This window comes from Eutrigla gurnardus (genome assembly GCF_963514095.1).
Source record: "Eutrigla gurnardus genome assembly, chromosome: 11".
Lineage (NCBI taxonomy): Eukaryota > Metazoa > Chordata > Actinopteri > Perciformes > Triglidae > Eutrigla > Eutrigla gurnardus.
In genome coordinates this window covers 8,816,894-8,839,928 of record NC_139925.1, presented here as the reverse complement: position 1 = coordinate 8,839,928, position 23,035 = coordinate 8,816,894, and the positions used below count along the sequence as shown (strand labels likewise).

At 39.6% G+C, this 23,035-nt stretch overlaps 1 protein-coding gene across 1 annotated transcript; it reads left to right on the top strand.

Moving 5' to 3' along the window:
* Positions 1 to 1,296: 1,296 nt before the first annotated feature.
* Positions 1,297 to 22,681, top strand: LOC311020527 (leucine-rich repeat-containing protein 1-like). Its single transcript, XM_084020606.1, has 14 exons — positions 1,297 to 1,920; positions 9,993 to 10,110; positions 10,828 to 10,906; positions 12,543 to 12,632; positions 15,005 to 15,061; positions 15,248 to 15,311; positions 15,764 to 15,838; positions 16,193 to 16,337; positions 16,567 to 16,685; positions 17,233 to 17,316; positions 18,878 to 18,993; positions 19,384 to 19,556; positions 20,618 to 20,760; positions 21,261 to 22,681. The coding sequence occupies exons 1-14, from the start codon at positions 1,762 to 1,764 to the stop codon at positions 21,417 to 21,419; spliced, it is 1,581 nt and encodes a 526-aa protein (XP_083876732.1). The 5' UTR covers positions 1,297 to 1,761; the 3' UTR covers positions 21,420 to 22,681.
* The last annotated feature ends 354 nt before the right edge of the window (positions 22,682 to 23,035 follow it).

The following is a 23,035-nucleotide window of genomic DNA, read 5'->3' as shown; positions in this document are numbered from 1 at the left end:
GACGCTTGTGAGTAAGTATCTTTTTCATTAATCTGTACAGGGCAACAGAGGTGCATCCTTATTGATCTCTATAAACAGATTGTAAATTCAATGAACAAACATTTTATTAATTGCTATTTACATGTAACCTGTATCCCTAAGATGACCTGATGGTTATGATGCTGTCCTGCCACAAGGGGACCTCGGACCAGAGGGCGGGAGCTGACCCTGACCTTGGACCTGACCTTTTTTTCATTGTGAAATTAGAATGAAGGAAACATCCATCATGTGTTGCACCTCAAAGCCTGAATTATGACTCATGCAGGATGTACCTTTTCATTAATTAATTTACTGATCAGATATTGGACTCAAAGTAAAGCTCATCTTCGCTGATGTTAATCTTGAAAACCTGTCTTGAAGAAGGTCCCTGCGTTAAAATGTAGCTTTACGGTAATTATTGCAGCTGATATTGTGTTTACGTGGGGCATATTCCTAAATTAAGTTTGAGTTAAATCACAACACAGCAAACCTACAGCCATGTCCATCTTAAAATACTGTACAGAATACAAAGAGACGAATTGCAATTAAAATGTACCAAGCAGCTAATTTTTTACCTTTCAGTCCCCAACAGGTTTATTCAGCTCTACATATTCGTCTTTTTTTTTTTATTTGAACGAAAGCACAGTTTAAATTTCACTTTAAAAAAGGAAAAAAAGACAAAAGTATTGAAGTATTGTGAGCAAAATGTTGCCTACTTAAAGTATATAAAGTGCATGATAGCTGAACTGCCCCAATAAGTGTTATGTTGTGTTTTTTTTATTATTAATACAGATGCATGAATGTGTAAACAGCATTTTAATGTTGCAGATAGTAGAGATGAAGCTGCAGATACATTAACATATTTATACTGCTGTGTAGTTACATTTCTAACAAGCATCATATTTTATAATTGATCATATTTTGATGTAAAATGTGAAATTACGTGGGCTGGAAAAAGAAGCATAAAGCAGAAACAAACAGGCCTCCTCTGAATTGTACAGAACTTTGATTTAATAAACTTGTTTACAATCACTGGGTGTGGTTGATTTTAATGGAAGCCAGAACAACAATCAAGGATTTAAAGAGTAGCATACAGTAATGTCAGTAAAATACACACCCGAGGTCCATAGTTAAAATTATTTGTATTTATTTATTTATTTATATTTTTAGTGTCCCATCATGGCGGCCCTGTGCGGGACGGGACTATCCGGAGGAGGGACCGGGGGAGGGGGGAGGAGCGTCCAGGATGATGACGTAGGATTGGAATGAGGGAGTGAATGTTCCGGGTCAGAAACTGGACGGGAGAGGAAATTAACTCCGGGACGAGAGACGGAAAAAAACAAAACGAGAGAATGCTACCCTCTTCCACACGGAGATGTAGCCTGTGTTATACGCGCTGAAGAGTGGCGGGTTTCAAAGCGACGGAGGTCGACGTGAGACGAGGAACCCAAAAAAAAAAAAAAAAACAGGTGCCTTCAAACTAACCAAAGTGAGACATCGACGGGGAATCGTTCCCATGTTCGCCGCGAGCCGACGGACGTCCGCTCGGTAACGCCGCTTCTACTTTCTGCTGGAGTTTCGCCGTTCACTCGCCTGTTAACTTCCACTAACAGCCGTGTTCGACGGTGTATTTCGCTGTCCCGCCGTAGCAATCTGTTGCATCCCCCCCCCCCCCACCACTCACCCGCACCGTCCTCCCGCCGCTGTTTGTTTATCGCACGGGTACGAGATTTATCCCCAGTGATGTTTCACTGTATACCCCTGTGGCGGTGCAACCGTCATGTTGAGACGATCGATAAACGCCACTGCTCCCTGCTGTATGTGCCCGATGAGATTTATCGCTACGGACGAAGTTTGGAGGAGCTGCTGCTGGATGCCAACCAACTCCGAGACTTACCCAAGGTAAGCAGACGAACAACACACATTTAAACGGCAGGTTTCAGATCCAGGGGAGGGGGGAGAGTTTTGCTTAACGTGGACGTCCCTCCGGTTGAAGCGGTTCCGACACACAGCCGCTGCTAACTGAGCTGATCCGGCGTCCCGTGAGAGTCTGGTGGGACCTGCGGGCCAGCAATTACGCAAGATCAGCACGGCAGGCACCCTGCGTAGGTGGAAATACCCCCCCCCATCCCCATTGGACTACACCTCCCACAACAGGTTAACGAAACGCACATGCCACAGTCTGGGGTTTTGATCATTAAACATTTTTTATTTGCGTGCCTCAGGTGTCTCAGGCATTCACAGCCTACCGCAGAGCCCTGGTGTGTTATGTGTGATCTGTCAAACCTGCTTGGGGAGGTGAGGTGAGCCCCCATGCTGATGTCAGAAACACCCATGTTCCTTTGTCTCTTATCTCCCATACTTTCTATGTGACATGAAGAACCCTAAACAATAATAATACAATAAAAAGTCATAATCTTTATGATAAATCTGTGTGGGCAATGTGCTCCAGAGCATTATTTATTCCATGTAGAGGTGAGCAATCTGAATTAAGAGTAATTTATATAGTTAGTAGCGTGGCTTTGATTTCCATACACTACTCCAAAATCTAAACATTTCTAGAGAAGTCTAATCTAGTTGTTTATCGTAATCTAAAACCCAACAAAATGCAAGTTATTCTGACAAACAGCTGAAATCCTGACATGCAAGAAGCTGTTACTGATTGGTTGCTTGTCAAACGACTGACAAAGTGATTAAGCATGAAATGAAACAATCCATTCTACACTATGCGCCATAGAGCCGTATTCATAGGTACGCAAAGTAATCGTTCCAAGTCAGTCGCAACGGGCAAAGCTTGACTGTAACCCTTTTACTGACACACATTGTGAATCATATGATGATTGAAGTGCTTCGTCACCGCCACTCTGTTTTTCTTTAATAGAAACCATGTAGGAGGATTGCAGGGGCTGCTCTGTGTGACTTACTGGCAGGCGTTGGTGCAAGCCCCGGCCTTCTTACTTGTGACCCTAGTGCTCTGGATTAAGTGGGATGCTAGTTAAAGGATTTGCAGGTTATTTCCCATGGGCACGAAATGCTCCATGTAATATTTCTTTGTCAGGGCTCGAAACTGACGATCCCTGAAACTGAGTCTGGCCCTGCGGTGTCTTTCTGACATGTAGCCTGGAGTCGCTGCAGCGAGTGAAAGAGCGACTTTTGTTGTTTTGTTGCATTTTCCCCTTTAACTTTTGCAGCCAAACTGGTTTTATTGTAGAAGGCGCCCTCAGTTCCGCTCTGGAGAGTGTATTTTAAGCCTGAGAAAATTGTGTTCTCGGTGTACCCTTCAAAGACGGGGAGTGCGTTTGGTGATGCATGGAGTCTACAGCTGTTTGTGACAAGTGGACAGATTAGGGGAATAAAGCTTGAGACCTCGTATAACTGAAGATGTGGTGGGTCAATAAAGCTGATTGGATTGATGAACTCTTTGGTGACCCTGACACGTCTTTCTTTCATTCATGATTGTCTACAGTTTAAAGAATGCTTGGCTCAACCTCAGCCATAAACAAAACTACATAAGCTCTTCAACTTTATAAATAGTTTAAGTAGCATTGATCATCAATACTGGGATTTTGTTGCGCTTGAAGCACCTTGAGATTTCTACGTAAATGAAATCGGACCTGTAGAGTAAAGCAAAGAGAGCTGAAAAAATATTTGTGTTTGGCACGTCCGTGAAAATGTGATGGAACGGGGATAATGTGAGCGACCTCCCGTGGCTGGGTCACACTGCTTACTTTGTCCATTGGAGAAAAAGCGCAGGAAAAAGGTATTCTGGCTGAACAACAAAGGCCGCATTATGTGTTTTGTTGTTGCCTCACTCATGCACTTGTGTGTGCTGGTGTTTTTCTGATAAAGTCACAATGAATCATCGACGTGAATTGTTGCATAAAGACCAATAAAACCATAAACGGCCACACGTGGCGTGACCTAATGAGCACAGCAAACCTCTTCTCATTGTCTGTGCTAAAGGATGTGTTTGGCAGGTGTACTCGTATTGTGACAGCACACACGGCTGCGTGACAGTTGAGGCATCTTTTTTGCCTAGCTCAGAAATATCCCAAGTATGTTTAGAGGGCAGAGGGGTGGCGACAAGAGAAACTGTTTATTGTGCTCTTTGGCATGTAACTAATGTCATCAATGCTTGCTGAGTGAACCCAAGAAACGTCCAACCGGATAAACCTTTTGTATCAGTCCAGTTCAGTGCTCGCTGTGTGGGCCTCATCACAGTTGCCTCCGAGGTGGCCTAACGAATAAACACTGACCGCTCATTATTGTGGCGGCTATGATGTAACAAAGACACGAGGAAATATTTCAAGTCAATCACTTCAACCAGCAGGCAGATAAAGGCATGCATAAAGGCAGTCTTATCGGTGAGACGAAACAGCAAAAGGTGTGTTTTTACAGTAACAAGATGAGGCAAGTTCAACTTGAGCTAGTTTCAGTAGTTTTACAAAGGAAAAAAAAGCTGTTGACCAAGTCATGTGGACCCAATGCACAGGTAGCATACCTTTTTGTTTCTTTGATTGTTGTATGTAGTGTTTGTGCTGAGGCAGTGGACCAAATGAGCCAACTGAAATTTGCGTCTCTTAGTTCATTCAAATTTTCCCTGAGGCAACTAACCCTCAAGAGACATACCGTCTTTCTGGTTTGTAACCTGTAGTCGTCAGCTTACTGCACGAAGAAACCAACTGGAAAGAAAGGCTCGCTAGAGATGCTGTCGCCTGTTTGAACAATTAAGAAATGAATGCAGTGTCCACTGTTATCAGCTCAGGTGAAACCATAAGACGGAGGTGTTTATGGATGTGGCGGAGAGCTTTGAATGATCTTTTCATCTCTCTTACAAGTGTTTCAGTCGTTTTTCAAGCAAAAAGGCCAAACCTTCTGTGGTTGCAGCCTCCTCAATGTGAGGATGTTATACTTTTCTTTTTCATAGGTGATGAAAACAGAAACTGAATATATTTAGGGTTTGGACTGATGGTGAAAGAACATCAAGCAATTTGAATACATCTCCTCAGTCTGTGGGAAGTTTTTAACAGGAATTTTTCACAGATTTGAGACTAAACGGTCAAATAGGAAGTCTGAGAGCAGTTAACATGTCCGTAATGTCTACTAATGTCTACTTCAAATTCCTTTAGACTAAACGCTTAATTGTTTCATCATCATTGATGATGAAATAATTATTAGTTTTGCAGCCGTATAGAGCTATTATATTATCCAATCAGACAAGCAATATAATTACCAGATATAATGGCGTTCAGGCTGTAGTCGAAACAATTATTCATGTAATAAATTACAGACAGACAATTTCTTGTTATTCATTTTGTTGATTGTTTTATTCATTAAAAAATTTCGTTTCCAATTTTCCAAAATATTTGCCAAATAAGCATAGGCTACTGAATATATTTGGATTTGTAAGTTAGAGAAAACAATCACCCATTTCAGACATTTCAGCTTTTGAAAAATGACACACACAGTGATGGTAGAGTAGCAGTGATGAAGACGGGAAGCTGTCAGGTTTTATGACAAAGTGAGGTGGTAAATCAAGCGGTGTTATGAGCAGGAAGCTGGTGGTTAAAGTGACTCACTAACTCTCAGGTGATCTACAAGAAAGAAAGGAAGCACCATCAGGAAGGTAGTGCAGTTGTTGAGTTTCTGACATGTAGTTCAGACAGTTTCAACTCAGGCCTCTGCTGTGTGATACATAATACTGTACGCATATGACCATGAAACCTACATGTAGTCTTGGAAGCAGTCAACACTCATGCCTTTTACTTTTTGTGGATGAAGGGTTGTGGTCTTGCAAAAACCCAAAACGTTTTAATGCTGTTTGTCTAACTTTTTCATTCGGTCATGTAAGAATTTTGTTACTAAACCTTCTCTAACAAACAGTGCTGGCCGTGAAGCTGAAGATTCAAACATTGACTGTGGGAGAATGGTTAATGTGGTCTTTGCTCAGTCTGTTTTGTTTTTGCGTGTCACACATGGATGATTGAGGTGTGGCGCTGAACGCAACAGGATGAACAGGTTTGCTGTCAGTAGACTGCTCGACGCACAAGGACAATTTGTGACTAGACTGATAATACAGAATTAATTGCGTATTGCTCTTTGTTACGGCTATGATTGTCTTTATTCATTTATTATCAAAGTTGGACAAAAACCAAACAAAAGCAGGAAGGTTTCAGAGTGGGCTCACCTGAGGTTGCTTCTGGCTGTGATAGCTAAGGAAGTCTGAGAGCAGGAAACCCGTCTGTAATATAAATGTATTATTTGCCTGGTCTACCACAGTTCAGGTTATCTGAACATGAACAAGTCTGTACAAGCCAAGACTCCCATTGATGATATCAAGAGACAAATCTTTGAGCTGTACACATGAGATTGAGAGACATGTGCTTTTGTAAGTAAGTGAAATCAAGGTGCTTAGGATGCAAAAGCTCAGACAAACAGGCAGTACTTGTAGGAGTACGGGTTTGTTGACTCGATGAACGGATGGATTAGAGGCTGTTTGAACTGACTTAAGACCTTGGAATGACGTGCATTTCATAATAGGGTGGAGTTTGACTTTTGGACTCTTGGTCCTTATTTATTGTGCACACATTATTAAAATGTGACATGTATCATTCTGGATGTGGTCTTCACATAATGAGCAACCCGATCGTAAGACAGACTTACAGATTGCATTTAGATCTATCTGACACAAGCTGGGATCAGATTGTGCAGGTAATTATGCTTTTCCCCCCTCCGGAAAAGGAGGACAATGGATCTACAATGGAGGGAGGTAGAGTTAAATATTATCGGAAGTGGCACAATCATTAAGAATTAATCAGAAATCACCAAGGCTGGTAGAAGTGGTGAGGCTAATTTTACAATAATGAGCTATGAGGGTTTGTCTGTGCACTAGCCATACAGATATATCTTTCTAACAGCAAAGCTTTCAGTTCATAGCCTTGTTTAGATCCTGCAACCACACGACAAAACACATTACATGCCTTAGCATACGACAACCCAGGACAGTAAGCAACCAATACAGAGGAACCAAAGGGGAACTCTCGTCTGGTTTCCTCTAAAAATAAAGGCACATTTTTGCTCAAGCCTATAAAGTGTTCCCCTAGCAGTTTGGAAAGCCATAAAACTCTGACAATGTCAACGAAGGTCCATACGCCACCTAAACATTTTGAGTGTTAAGCAGAAGGTTGAAAAAAGCTGTTGCGGCTTGAAGTCATGTTGGTTGCAATGGATTCCAATGGAGACGTGTTTTTACAGCCTAAAAGAGGATATCAAAGTTATGGGAAAGTACAAAGCTCAACTTCATCCACGTGTCTGTTTGGGAAAATCCAGCCATTGTGTTGCATTGCTGCATTCCTTGTGCAACAAGTGCAATGGGGCTGTGCATAACAATAGAAAACAAAGTTGTTTATTTAGCCATATTTAGGTGAAAATATACAGCGCAGAACACATTTATTAGTCAATTTAAGTGACTCATTGAATGAGAAATTGAATTTTTTTTAGCAACTACATTCATGGATGAGTGACCGTGCCTTTTAACCAGCAATAGCAGGGAAAATACAAATGCCAGAGGGGAAATGAGTCTGTTTTTTTTCCTTTCTTTTCACTCCAAAACATTAAGGCAACCTGAGGCAGCATTGCGACCTGCTTTATCACCACACATGCAAGGCTCTGCCCGCTCTTGTTCTAGGGCGTCAAGTATGTGCTTATTGTAATTGCTTTTAAATAAGTGTGCCAGCCGGATCTTTCTTTCACATCAGTCGACCAACAGAGACAGCTCTTTGTACTTCTGAGTGGCAACCTGTGATCATGACCTCTCCAAACAGTTTTTATGAGTTGTGTATGACTGTCTGAGGCCTTGCATTCATCTTACATTGTCAGAAAACCACAGCTGAGAGGAAAGAAGTCTGTAGGAGAACTCGGACAACGACTTTTAACAAGGAGACAAAAAGTAAAAACCTGTTGTCAGACATTCATGGTAAAAGCCTGCTGAATAAAAATAGTGAGATTTGACCTTCTTATTGTAATTCTTAAAATAAAAAAGGCTTATTATATATTTCATTTTATACAAATGGAGCAAAGACTTGGAAGTAGAGGGGAAATAAAAGACAGCATGTTGAGGCTGCAGACTGGCCTCCATCGTTGTACTCATCATCATAACTTTGTTTATTTATAATTTTCAAAAATAGACTTATACATAAAAATGAAATAATAGTGTTGGGAGGAAGATGTTTAGGAGGACGATGTCTGTTAGTCAAAGTCTCTCCGTTTTGAAGCACATCCCCCAGATCCCCGAGCTCTGACTTCCACTACTGCAAGATAAAGCAGTGGACAGACGGAAATGGCTTGTACCTCATATTTATTAATGGAAGGATTAGCTGCTGCTGATCCAAAGATAGCAAGTAGAGGGTCTGGTGCGAGGGCTTTATTAAAAACCTTTGATATGTCGTTGGATATGAGAGTCCAGAAGGAATTTAACTTTGGGCAGGACCAGAGCTGATGAGTTAGTGCTCCAGGTTAACACTTATCACATAAGGTAGAGATTTTTGATGGGAGTCTGTGAACCAATTAGAATGTTACTATGACATGTCTGGCATTTATATAATATACATACTACTAAAACTAATAATATAATATTATAGTGGCGGGTACATGATGAAGACTGCTGTCCAGTACATTATAGTGGCGGGTACATGATGAAGACTGCTGTCCAGTATATTATAGTGGCAGGTACATGATGAAGACTGCTGTCCAGTATATTATAGTGGCAATAAAACCATGGTCTGTTCTCATGATAGTGGCCTATCAGCAGACATCTGTGCCGAAACATTAGAACATTCAGATTGGCTGCTCAGTAGTATAATTTTAAATTGGGATAGATCAAAGCCTCCTTCTGCTCTATACTTCCATGTATGTTTTTTGGATATCCTGACCATTTGTTGATCAAAAGTGTTGCTTGCACTCGTGCAGGAATTATGCCTCACGCTTTGAATTGGTCCCCTGCGATCTTAAAGGCGTGGTGTGTTAGCTTCCAAAAGTATCTATTAAAGTGTAATAGTACTGGGGTGTTTGCTTTGGGGCGCGACAAAGATATTGTTATATCATCTGCAAATAGAGATATAGTGTTGACTGTGTTCTGAATTTGAATTAGGGTTATTATCTTGGCTCGCTGTCATGGCCTTGCTAGAACCTCAGTAGGGAAATTGAAAAGATATGAAACAACCCAGGGTGAAAATTTAAAAGAGTGACTAATAATTGGTGCTTGAGGCTGGGCATAAATAATGCCAATCCAGTTCATAACGTCTTTACTCAGACATGACTCGAAAAACAAAGGTGTTACTAATGACGTTAGTAATGTCCCAGTGAGCCAGCGTGCACAATAAAATAATCCTGAAGGTAAATTGGATTTCATAATTCATTTTATTATATCCACTTGTGCTTTTTCTACTGGGACACATGGAAATGTCATCTATGAACAAACATACAGTAGTTAGTCATCCGTTAAGAGCAGCCCTGCAGTTATGATAATATTGTTGCTATAATGTCATGACATTGAGGACAACTGAAGCCCCGTCTTACACATGGTTCTTCTCCACAGGTTCTGTTGTTCCTGTTAGAACTGGAGACAACTTACACCTTTCACCTGTCTTTTCCACATAGTGGTGACCTCATGTGATTCCCATAACAGCCCCACTCAATGTCACCCTGAGCAGAGGTCATATCACCTAGAATGATTTCAAAACGCTGTAAAGAAAATAATGCGCTGAATCGCTGTTATCTCTGAAGATGCTAACAAGGCGTGATTCTGCATCCTTAACATAGTTAATAGTAAAAATGATGTGAGATTGTGTTTCTGTTGCACTTAAAGTTTAACTTTGTGACAAGTATGTAACATAAGTCCAGTATGCACCATTGTTGTCTAACATGTCAAACCCTTTGAAGCTTTTACTGAATATGTGTTTCATTTCAACTTTCAGCCATTTTTCCAGCTTGTGAAACTAAGAAAACTTGGCCTGAGCGACAACGAGATTCAGAGACTTCCACCAGAGATAGCCAACTTCATGCAGCTGGTCGAACTGGATGTCTCTCGAAATGGTAAGAAGCCAGGACAAAAGTAAACTAGGATGTTCTAGCACATAGCCAATTGTTACAAATTACATTATTGTTTGTGCATTTTCTGAATATCTGCAAGAAAATATGTTTACAGTTGAACAAGCTCAGCGAATTAATTGCATTGGCAGATTTACTCCTTCTTAGTGAACCCGATACAACAAACGGACTTAAGGTTTGCTGGTTTGCATTGAGCCTGAACCTCCGAAGTCATTTGTATAGATGCGGATATACTCCTTTAGATACACTGGTGAGGTTTGTCCTGCAACAGACTCGGCTGTTGACGGTTCACCTGTTGAGGTGAGGACCGAAACCAAATTCAGAAGTAAAAAAAAAAAAAAAAATACAAACTGACATTTAACACACAAAGTGCTGTTTGTATTGAGTTCTAATGAAGTGGAAGTGTTTTAAACAACGGTACATCTTATTTGTTTTTTGTCACAATTGAATGCGTTATTTTAAGAGTGAGCCCTGGTTAACATGACTAATAAAATAGCTGTGTTCTACATTAGTTTTACCACTAAATATCAATTTTGTATTAATATCTACACTAATATTACCATATTTTTGTTGTTTATCACTTGTACTTAAAGTGACTGTATTTAATATTATTTGACATGTATTATTTAACTAATGCTGATTGTATTGTTTACTTATTTGTGATTGAGACATGTTGTGACCAGTGTCTTTTCTCTTATTCAGATATTATGGAAATTCCAGAGAGTATTTCATACTGCAAAGCCCTCCAAGTGGCAGATTTCAGCGGAAATCCATTGACAAGGTAGTCCTCCAGATTATGTTGTTTTTACTTTTCAGCAAGGAAAGCAAATGACCTATAATAGACTTAATCATATTTAATACATAAAAAGTATGTACATTGTTTATTTCATGCTGATTTTGATGCTTGATACTTATTGATCTTTCGCTATGAACAGATCCTTAAAAAAAAGAAGGTTTAAATAAGAAAAGCCAGGAGTACATCTTAAGTAGATTTATAAAAGAGACACATCTTTGTCATGGAGAGGAATTTCTATTTGTATTGTCTGCACTGTGTGTTTTTTTTTTTAAATCCCCAGCTGTTAGAAACACTCACACACTCTCCTTGACATGGTGCAGATTGTGCATAATAAGCTTTTTATTGTGTGGAGGACACAGAACCTAATTTGCACCTCAGCAGGGACTAAACCACATATTGCTCTGCAGTATAGTGTAGAGGCAACAGTGAATAGTATTACAAAGGCATCGGTGATCAATACCTCTAAAGTGCACACACACACACACACACACACACACACACACACACACACTCGACACAACACTCTTTTTCCACAGAATTAGCCTAATTATCCACTCTTTCGTCAGTCCTACTTTAGCAGGTTGATAGTAAAGGTCTAGTTCCCATTGTGGTTTAGCAGGGATGTGATGTCACATTGTTGCCAATCATTAACAATTGAAGCGAATATATAAGACACAATCTTTCTTTTTTAACTACCGGTATATAAAATACAATTACATTCACATTTTATATTCAAATGGAAAATAAGCATTTTATGTGTTTCTTAACTCATCATAATTAAAAATGTAGCATTAGAAATGATAAATACCTGTGATTTAGATGTCCGTGTCTGTGTGAAGGGCAGTTGTTGACAGTTGTGAATAGCTTACTTAAGAAACACACAATACCTGTCTGATTTCAGAGCTTTGTAAATTAGTGTAGTTCAATAGGATCTTTGGAATCCATTCATTGTGGATAATGTTTTTGAATTGAAATGTTAGAATAGAAGTAGCCTTTTTGCCAGCCCACAATTATGGAGGATGCTCAAAGGCAATTACAAGTACACGTAACCGCTGCCACCAAAAGTGGAGATGGATTATTTTATTGCTGCTGCATCGTTCATCGAAGTGTGACCACAACTAGCTTGTAAGTAGCCCCATGTGGCCAGCCTGAAATATTAAAGAGGATAATGGTTTTTAAAGTAAAAACTCTTCAAAAGAAAGTATGGAAGTTGTCTGTTTGTATTGAACAAGCAGAACGGTCCATTTAGAAATGAAGTATGGGCACTTAGGTATTTGGTGTAATGAAACCATTACTGTAAAAATGTCCATTAGCATCCAACAAAGTGTCCCACAGTGTAATCACAGCCGGAGATCCTGGAGTTGGACAGGAATATTTTGACACCCTTTGTTATGATATATATTTCGACCCCTGATGTTCATGTTTTAAAACATTAGATGCAATAACGGAGTGAAACAGGATCGGCAGTCGGGACATAATGTGGGGAACAATTTGATTTGGTTCTTAAAAAGATAAGCTCACGACTTTTTCTCTGTGCAGATTGCTTGTTGGATGGATGTCATGATATTATTGCTTGAAATTGGATGAGGACTCTTTTTTTTTTTTTTTTTTTTTTTCCCAGGTTACCTGAAAGCTTTCCAGAGCTACGGAATCTAACATGCCTTTCCATCAATGATATTTCATTGCAAGTCCTTCCAGAAAACATGGGGAGGTAAGTAAATGCACCGTTTCATTATCATTGCTTTGACATATTTAGTGTAAGAAGACCATGCCAATAAAACATTTCCACACAGTTTCATAGCAGCCTGAGGTCCATATCATTTATTCTCTGTACATTTCATAGTCTCACACTTTGCTTTAGCCTTTATGGTCTTGCTAGGATTATCATGCACTTAACCTAGAAATCAATTTAATTCAGTAAATACTCGAAAAATACCAAAACTAATTTCAGTTGTTTTCAAAGCAGTTATTTGCTCAATTAATACATTAAGCATGGCAACATTTTCTCCTTTCCCCCCCTAATAATGTCTTCTAAAATCTGACTGCAAAACATACCAACACCACATTATACTTTGTCAGTCAGTGTCCTCTCCTTCCTGAATTGTCCTTGTTCATAAAAGGCAGAAGGTTTGTTGTGAGATGGCATATAATCTGCTGCAATTAAAAGACATGTCTGGCCAACATTCTTGTTCCTATGAGGTCGACCTTCTTGTTGAGCTCAATTATAATTGGATTTAATAACAGAACTATGTGCTTTTAGGTCAAATTGCCACCAGGGATGTTTTTAGTAGAAGTTCAGAGTTCAAGAGACTGCATTTAATTTTAAAACCTTTCAGGGTGGATTTAAAGGGATGAAATCACTCTTTGGTCAGAAATGCTGATAATATGGTGAAAGTTGACTGATGAAAGCTTCTAGTATGTAACTGCAGGGAGAGTCAGACGCATTGTTTTTCAACTACATAACGCAATGTTAATTTGATGTATTTCTAAGACAATAACACAAATAAATACATGTTATATAAAGTAACTTTTTCTGATCGTGAATCTTGTGCTGGTGTTGTCCAGCAGTGCATTTAAAATAATTATTGGCAGAGCCTCGGGTGGCATATTTTAACCGTTAGATAACTGCTGAAAGACTTTGAGATAATCTAAACAGAGATCCGTCTTGGCTTGCCACGGAGCCATAAATTAAGGATTACTGCTTAACCTCTAAGGGATGATGCATGGCTGGTGGATGGGAGCTTGACTGTGATTCAAGAAAGGATCCTTTTTGCTCTTTTAGTGGTCATAAATCAGGATTGTGAACTTGTGAAATGATACTCTGCTAGGTATAGACGTGCTTTTAAGGCTTAGCGTAAATCTGATGATCCGGACGTACAGTATTTAGTAAAATGATGGACCTAAATAAGATTTCATGCAAGACACAAAACACCAGATGGATTTTCTGATGGAGATCCATACTGTAATGGATTATAGATGCATGTTCTACATATTTCCATAGTTGTAACAGATTCTGCAAAATGTTGAACCAAACCAAAAAATAGTAAAACCAACGTCAATGAGGGCTAAAAATGTTTGCTTGCTTGCTTTAAACTGAATGTTGCATTGGAAAGGTCTTCAATAATACCCACTTGTTTCCTAGCAACACAGTGTTTTTCATGGACAGATTGTATTTCAATGTCCTCCTAAAAAGCTCAGAAATATGAATTTGTAGACTACCTAGTTGGCTGTAACAGCACTTTATCATACGATTCATGTTTTTCTTTGTTTTTGCCATGGAAACGGCTACAAACTGAACCGGGTTACCTTTTATGAGATATACAACTTTCCTACCAGCAAGGTCAGCTTGAGTTAAAGAGATCTCCCAACACCCTTTTCCTCATGGTACGGCATGTGCCCTACATATGTCCCATATCTATCTTACATAACACAGTGACTTAAGGCCTGCTCTCCGTCGAGGGAAGAAGGTAATGAAAACCATGGTTTGGCTTTTTTAGAAGTGGATAAGATTAACGTTCACAGGGTGAAATGACATCAGTGGTTTATCTCCTGAGATTTCAGCTCCTGAAAAAACAGGAGCTGAAATAGCCGTTGGCTTTCTTCTCATCTCATTTGAGGGTTAGCCTGTAGGAACCAGTTCAAACACACCTACAAAATGATGTTCTATTCATTTGGCACAGCCAACGAGTTATTTAGTCTGGTTCTTTAGGTTCTGATAAACAAGACAGACTTTGTACTGTGCTCGTTTGTCGTCGTACAAGCCGCCATTAATTGGGTACATGTTCAGTACACCAACGCAAGAAGATAACCCAGTACTTCATGTAAAGGAGTGATTGTTTATGCAACTGCAATTTTATGACCCTGATAAGGCTGACACGCCTCCAAAATACTTCCTGTTCTCAAATATCTGATTGCAAGGAGACACCATACTATCATTTTTTTTAAGCTTTCATTTAAAACTCTTTGTTGTTTAGAAACATCGTGTATAATTATTATCTGTGTTGTGGCGACATGAGAAGAAGATGTATAACAACTACAGTTCGTTTCCGAAACGTGTAATCATCTCTCTTTTCGTCATTGCAGCCTTTCCAATTTGATATCGCTAGAACTCCGAGAAAACCTGCTGACGTTCCTGCCAGAGTGAGTAGTCAACCAACCGCATGTCTATGTCGACATGTTTTGTTGTAAGAGACGCTGTGTATTTCCATGTCGAGGAGCAACCTTGTCGTCTTAACAGAGGTTAATAAGTTATAGAACATGCAGCCTCTGCATATTTTATTTTGACTGTATTTCCATCTGACCTGTCCTTGCATGTGTCGCCCACAGGTCACTATCTATGCTTCATAGACTCGAAGAGCTCGACCTAGGAAATAACGAACTATACAGTTTGGTATGTTTTTTAATTATTTCTGGATGCTGGGCGACTTGTTTATTCTGAAGAATGCCACATGGTTGACAAAATGAGCAGAAAGAAACTTTTCCCCATTTCCTTCTTCTTGTCACGAGTAGATTAGCATCCCTCGAGAACAGCTTTCACCTCTTATCACCCAGATGGGAGGATGGCCATCTGCCATGAGCCTTGGTTTTAAGTTGTAATCTTATGAGAGCGGTCGGACTCTGACGGTGAATGATTTACTGACAAATGAAGCAACGTCAGGCGGGCGAGAAATGGCTCTGCGTGTGTTTTATTTTTTATTTTTAGTTCATCATGTGTACAGTGAACTTAATTATTTAGAATTTGAATTAAAGGGGAAAGAAGTAAAGTATTTTGCATGTTTTGTTTTCTCTTCTATTTTCCTGTCTCTCACTCTTTGAATCCCTACATTTCTTCCTCCCACACAGCCAGAGTCAATAGGCTGCCTTGTCAGCTTAAAGGACCTGTGGCTGGATGGAAACCAGTTGGCTGAAATACCCTCAGTAAGATTATCAATTTGTTCCTTGTATTTGAAAATCTTTAATTGTTTCTGTGTTCATTAGAGAATATAATATAATAACATTAGTTATTTATAATACAATTTTTTGCCTTTTAGTTGTGTTGGCCAAAACCTAAAATGTCAATTGACTCCTCTGAATAGACATTTAAATCCCCTTTTAAAGAGATGTTAACATTACCAGAGTCTGCAACTATATCTTATGTCGTGGCCCGACTCCTGTGATTAAGTGTTTCAAAATGCATAGACGACATTGATTCTACTCTACTTTCTTAGACTGTATTTGCTGCCATGTGGTGGTATCTTTGTATTTATCATAAGTCTCTGCTCTGCACTCTAGGAGATGGGCAGTATAAGAAGCCTGTTGTGTCTGGATGTCTCAGAAAACAAAATGGAGCGACTTCCAGAGGAGTTGGGCGGCCTGGTGTCACTCACAGACCTGCTGGTGTCTCAGAACCTCATCGATGCTCTACCAGAAAGCATTGGTAAGCCTGTGAATCCACACAGCTCTTTATTAGCATGGTATAATGGTTGTCTCGTGTATGTTTTAACTATTTTATCTAAAAGGTTATTTCTCTTCATTGTGTAATTATCACATATGGGAAAATAAAGATTTTTTCACAACGACTTGTTGGCATGTTCATATATGAAACCCCAGTCTGCTAATTAATGTAAGGTTTATTGTTATTAATACATATTTGTCTTTCTCTGCAGGAAAACTACGTAAACTTTCTATATTGAAAGCTGATCAGAATCGGCTAACTTATCTCCCAGAGAGCATTGGTAACTGTGAAAGCCTTACTGAACTTGTGCTCACCGAGAACCAGCTACAGGTGGGTTGGCAACTGTCTTAATGTCTTTTTACATTTAAAGAAACCACTATGGGATTAGTACATATATAACTATATATAGTTAATTTCCATTATCTGTTTCTATGTAAATGTGGCATAAATACAATTGATATGAAAGCAGCAACAGATCACATAACCATATAAGGAAAGGATAAAGACTAAAAGTGTTATATATGCGTTTATTTGTGCACTCTCACTGAGTGAAGCCACAGAGAGCCACATTCAGGCCATGCATAAGTGGCTGCTCTTACTAGTGTGTTTTTGTGTGTTAATAAATGAACCGACTGTGTGAGCAACACGTCACCTTTTGTCTCCGTGTGTGAGAGCGCTCCACTGTACCGGTGACACATGGATGGATCGGTTGTCTGTGTTGTCCTTTTGGATACATTTGCAAATGAGACAAACCGTTCAATAAGTTGTTCTAAAGATAATGTGAAGCGACAAATGAGAGGAGGAAATACTCCTTATTGTGCCTTTGTGATGGTTAAGCTGCCAGTGTATCCTCATTGTTTTGGTTCATTTATTGCAGAGTTTGCCGAGGAGTGTTGGGAAATTAAAGCGACTTTCCAACTTCAACTGTGACAGAAACCAGCTAACGTCGTTACCTAAGGAGGTAAGCTTTTAAATAACAACGAACATCATTGATTTAGAATTTTAGAGGTCAATTGTTGCAAATACCAAAACATTGGGTTTATTCCCTTGAAGAAATACAGATAGCACTTTCTATAATGTCCATGTCTGTAATGCATTTTAAACATACTCATAATGCACTTTACAATTATAGTTATAAGCACTCACAAATACTCAAAATACTTTGCTAAACATGCTAAAAAGAGGACCGACCTAAAATTAATTAAAAAAAAAAGATTATTATATAACGGAAAGAAAGCTGTGTAAGTTTGGTATATATAATGTTAAACCTTAATACATACATATGAACCAAAACCACAATTAATTAAGAATAAAAAGCTGTGACACCACCTACAGGTGACACAATTGAGTGTCACTTGCAGAAGCTGTTACTCTGTTTGCCTGTAGATGGCACACATGGACATGTTCTACATCTTCAGGTCTAAACAGCCCCTGGCTGCTACTTTTTGGGGTGAAGGGGGGCGGAGTTTAGATTGGAATGCACGTCTAAATTGATGGTTCGAATCTGCCGTTCTGACCTGCAAGATAACATTTAAGTTATTACCAACCTGTGATTTTATTCTTCAATCAAATGAAATCTGTTTTGAGCACGTTTGACACAATGCTGTTAAGTTAGACCGCATTTGTTGTTATGCAATTCTTTAATGCGACTGTTGAGATTTTCATTTGGTAAAACTGTCTAAAGCTCCTTCACGTTTGGATCAACAATACTCTGACTCGTCGAGCTCTCTCACTTCACGTTTACCACTCAGTCCTCTGGTTTGTCCAGCTCTGTCTGAGTGAACCCGTTGTGTTTGGATGTGACATTCTTTTCTAAACCTCTTGTCTGTTTAAGTGAAGGCCCGCCTGGTTTAAAGCGCCGTCTGAAAAGGCTTCTTCAGACGCTGTACAATGCCCCTCTGTCTTAATGATGCAAAGTCTGCAGCGTTGGTAGAAAAATAACAGTTTGCTTAGATAATGAACCCATGGCGTCACCGTTTTCTCCAACCAGCATTGCCATGACATCTCTAGCATTTACAGCGTAACCATGGCCCAAGTATTGATTCATGCATTTCTCAGCTACTTGACCATTGGCCCAGTTTTATGGTTTCTATTGATTGTTGATTTGTTCACGCTTTGTTTACTGATGACTCTGTGAATGCAATAAGCTGCTTTCATAATAACTTGTGTAGATGATGGGATTAACTCACTCCTTTTAACAAGATGGACCTCTTTAACTGGTACGATTACAACTGCAGTCCCACCAAGTCTCCTCATTGTTGGGCTACTAAGCTGATTGTTCCTAATTTTAGGTCCCTCTGTCACAACCCATTGATATTTAACTGGTCTTCCATTGAGATCTCTAATTCTGGAACAAAGTCTACGAGATTTACGCTGGTTTCTTTGGTCCTGGCTTTGTTAAAAAGACAGATTTATAAACTTGCAGTTTTTACTTCCAAACATCAATATGTTTTTAGGTTTCACAGGACATCTGCACACAGTCTGACGTGCAGCCTGATCATGTTGTGTCTCCCGTTACTTAGATCGGGGGCTGCAGCGGTCTGAATGTCTTCTGCGTACGAGAGAACAGGCTGGTGAGGATACCGTCAGAACTGTCACAAGCCACAGAATTGCACGTGCTAGACGTCTCTGGAAATAGGTACGGACAACACGTTCATATCACAACTTTGTGGTTTATAAGTATGATAAAGACACGATACCGAAACATGACAATATTTGTTAGCATACTTGATGATACACTCATTTTCTACCCTCTGATGCCTACAGATTATCTTTGTTTATGATCATTATTACTCACAGTATGTCAGAGGTTGTTTTGGCTTCGTTTCTCAGCTACAACCTGTTTTGATCCAAGCTTTGTCTTCAGAGGAATCTGCAGCGATGCCTGCTGCTTTAGTCACACGCAGACATGTTCACCTCTGTGTCTGGAGAGTGTTTTCCCTGCTCCACATTGTCAAAACAATCTTGTGTTATTTTTAATATCCCACGTGACGTGAGCCAGTTAGTGATTTACATCGGTTTTTTTCAGGCTCATCCACTTGCCTCTGTCACTGACTTCGCTACGACTGAAGGCCTTATGGATGTCAGAGAACCAGTCGCAGCCTCTCCTCACCTTTCAGACCGACCAGGATCCAGAATCAGGCGAGAAGGTGCTCACTTGCGTGCTGCTGCCTCAACAGCCATGTGAGCCAGACAACAAAGGTAATGTGTTTCATATAGCCGATGCCTAGATAATCCTTATCTTAAAAATATCATTCATTTATTATTGGTATGATCAGCAGTGGCTGTATGAAGACATGAACTCTGAACAGTGTTACTTTGCATCTATTTGTCCGTAGAGCAGCGTCTTCATGCTCCTTAAGTGTCGTTCTTCTTCTTAGTGAAATGACTCGGTGCCAACTCTGAGATAGTTGAGTAATATTCATCAGTTCTTGCATCGTCTCCAAGTATTTACTGCCTTGCAGCTTTGATGACAATATCGCATGATCTGCTCGGGGAAGCACAGTGTGTTCTGTGCCCTCTGATCCTTCCCTGCAGTATCTGTCGATTATGAGGTCCTGTAAGGGATCACAGCCTATAACAGATCAGTGCCTCTCCCGTCCCTTGAGGCCCTCCTTGGTTATGTTTTTCAGAAATGCGGTGGATTGGACAGCTAAAGAGGCTTAGCAGCAGCGGCTGGCCTGTTGCCATTAAAAGCTTGCCCACTGGGTGTAGAGATGCAGCTGAGGGGTGGCTCTATCTCTGCCTGATACAACCGTTAATTGTAATTCTTTTTTCTTTTCCAGAGCTTTGCCCATAAATCTGTTTGGAGTCACTGCAAAAATATTAGTTCCTTGCTTGGAATTGTATTTTAAAAGATGTTAGTTTCTCCCAAAATTAAATCTATTCATTCGTTTTTGTGACGTGCCATCACTCGTGGTAGAGGTGCGGATGTAAGACTGGCGGAGATCAGACAAGGGAGGCTGAGGCTGAGGTTGGGGGCGGGGAAGATTGCATTGCTGTAAGCCAGTGACTAAGCTGGGATTTGAAACTGTGATCTGGCAGTTTCAGGCTCTCTCTTATGAATGCTGGGTTATGTGGCAGATTTAATTTCTTGAGTTTGCAAATTGCGGAGAAGCATTCATAACAACCATATTGATTTGAATCTGCTGAAATATTCACTTCGGATCGCACGCTTATAAATCCGTCTGAGCATTTTGATGTGAGCATGGATTCCAGTAACACAAATTGTGTTTGTCTTTAAAAAAAAAAAAAAAAAACAGGCTCTGATAATCTTGCTCGCTTCGGAGCCCTGGAAAGCCTGGTGAATGACATGGCAGATGACACGTGGGACAACAAGGCCACGAACAGGATCAGTGCCATTCACTTTCTGGATGATGATGATGAGGAGGAGGATGACGAAAAGGTGAGACCGGCAAACTCGAGGGCAAATTTCACAGCAATCCATCCAGTAGTTGGTGATTTTAGTGATATTTCACTCTGATATCAACCTGCAGGTGTTCCTCAGGGAAATGTCATGGGATCACCAATGTCAGCTTCATCCTCTGCTGACCATACATGTCTCCCCAAATATTTAATGTGAAATGAAAATGCGTATTACAGTGTTTGAGATATTCAGTCTGGACCACACTTATAAAGTTTCTTCCCTCGACAATTTGACTGTAATTAAAACAACCTCAAAATGTAGTCAAGTTCTTGCAAACAAGCTAATTTGATCCAACAGTGCTCTGTTACATTTTGCTACTTGCAAGTAAAATGCTTATTTAGTCTTTTTGTGATGCTACTCCGTTATAAGGTAGCCTTTAACCATCTTGTTATAAGCTCAACACTTACAACAGAAGTAAACCATTTCTTCAGCAGATCGAAGAAATGAACCACTTATTAAAATCTTTTTCCTTCATCCAGGGAACACTACTCAGACGGGCCACACCTCACCCCGGTGAGCTGAAGACGATGAAGAAAGCGGCCGAGAACCTCCGCAACGACCTGAACGCTGCCAAAGGCCTGGACTCCAACAAAAACGAGGTCAATAACGCAGCAGACAGAGTGACCACATCTGTGTGACCTTTACCTCAGAAATGTTTTTTACCTCTCGTGTCTCGCCGTGTCGTCCCGCACAACCCCGCAGCCCCCCCTCCCTTTTTTCTGTTTACCTTGGAACCCCGATGTGACCTACCCCTCCCGATTAAACCCTGGGACCCCTGTAACTTTACTCCACCTCCAGTCCTTTGTAAAACGTGTTTGACTCAGTCTACCAGGGCCGCCGTGCCTTCCTCTTTTTAATTAATGTCCGCAGCAATAATCTGCAGAGAGATGCTCCTTTTTTAAAAAGATATTTAAAGATTTTAAACTTTTTTTAAATGCCTCTTTTTAAAAACATACATACGGTAGTTGCACTATTATAAGTCTTTATAATATGGTCAAACCTTCGTAAATGTAAATTATATATTTGTTCTATATCTATTTTTAAAACACTGGGTGAATACTTTTTACATTTTGGGCAAACATAAAAGCAGGAGTTTTTGGACCTACTGATTAAGGATTATTGTATAGACTCGTGTGAATATTGATACTTTTATACTTTTTGGCAGCTCAGATGTAAATAAAAATGTATAGCAAATTTTTTAATCAGTTGCAGTTTTTTTTAAACTTTTTTTTTCTTTTTGAAATTGGTACTTTAAAGAAATCAAAGAAATAAACAAAACGCAGTCACTGATGTCTTATTAAATCCACATAATTGCTACTGGGTGAGTGGATGGCCTTGAATCCTTTTTTTGTTCATCTGTAAAACATCTAGAACAATGTTTTGGATAATAAATAGATTTGATTAATTAATTAAGTTTGGATTAAAGTGCTGCACATCAAACTTCAATTACCCATCTGCAACGTAATTATGCAGAGTTAACAGTGCTGTCTTATTTATAATGTGCTGTGCTTTACTGCTTTGCAATGTTTTTCAAATAGATGCCAAAAACAGTTGTATATTTAAAAAAAATTAAAGTTTTCTATAGAGTAACCTTCGGAAGGACGGTGAGAATGAGGCTCATAAAGGATGACATCCTTTAAAAATGCGGTTGTTAGAAGTTCTTCTTTGATGCACTTCTTTCTCAAACTCTTTTACGTGGTACATGATAATTTGTATTATTTTGTTTTTAAATTGATTGCAAAAAGTGGACCAGAGAAATTCGTCCAAGTTGTTGTTTTTTTTATGTTCTTAATTATTTTCTGATCAAACTGCACAAAACAGATCTCAAAGGGGGCACTGTGCCTTGAGATTTGGATGACTTTTAACCACTGATCAATAAAATGAGTGCAACACTAAACAACATGCTTCTTATTCCTTTTTAATGTTATTCACTTAAGAGAAAAATGGACTAAATCGCATCGAGTTGGACTTGCTGAACTTTTAAATGTCAGATTTATAAAATAAAATACATTTTGGTGTGGTCTTTTTTTATTATCCATATCCAAAAATAATATATTAAGACTTAAACTGACTTGCTTGAGGAAACGAACCAGATATTCCATCTCCTGACCCCTCCATTGCTTGTTTTGTCTGTCCAGCAGCGCATGATGTTTTTGTAACGCTCTGCCAGCATGTGCCACATTTGACTTGTCCACGCTGCACGTGCTGCCTGTTGTACGGATGCTGGCATGCTTTAATATTATATATACTGTAT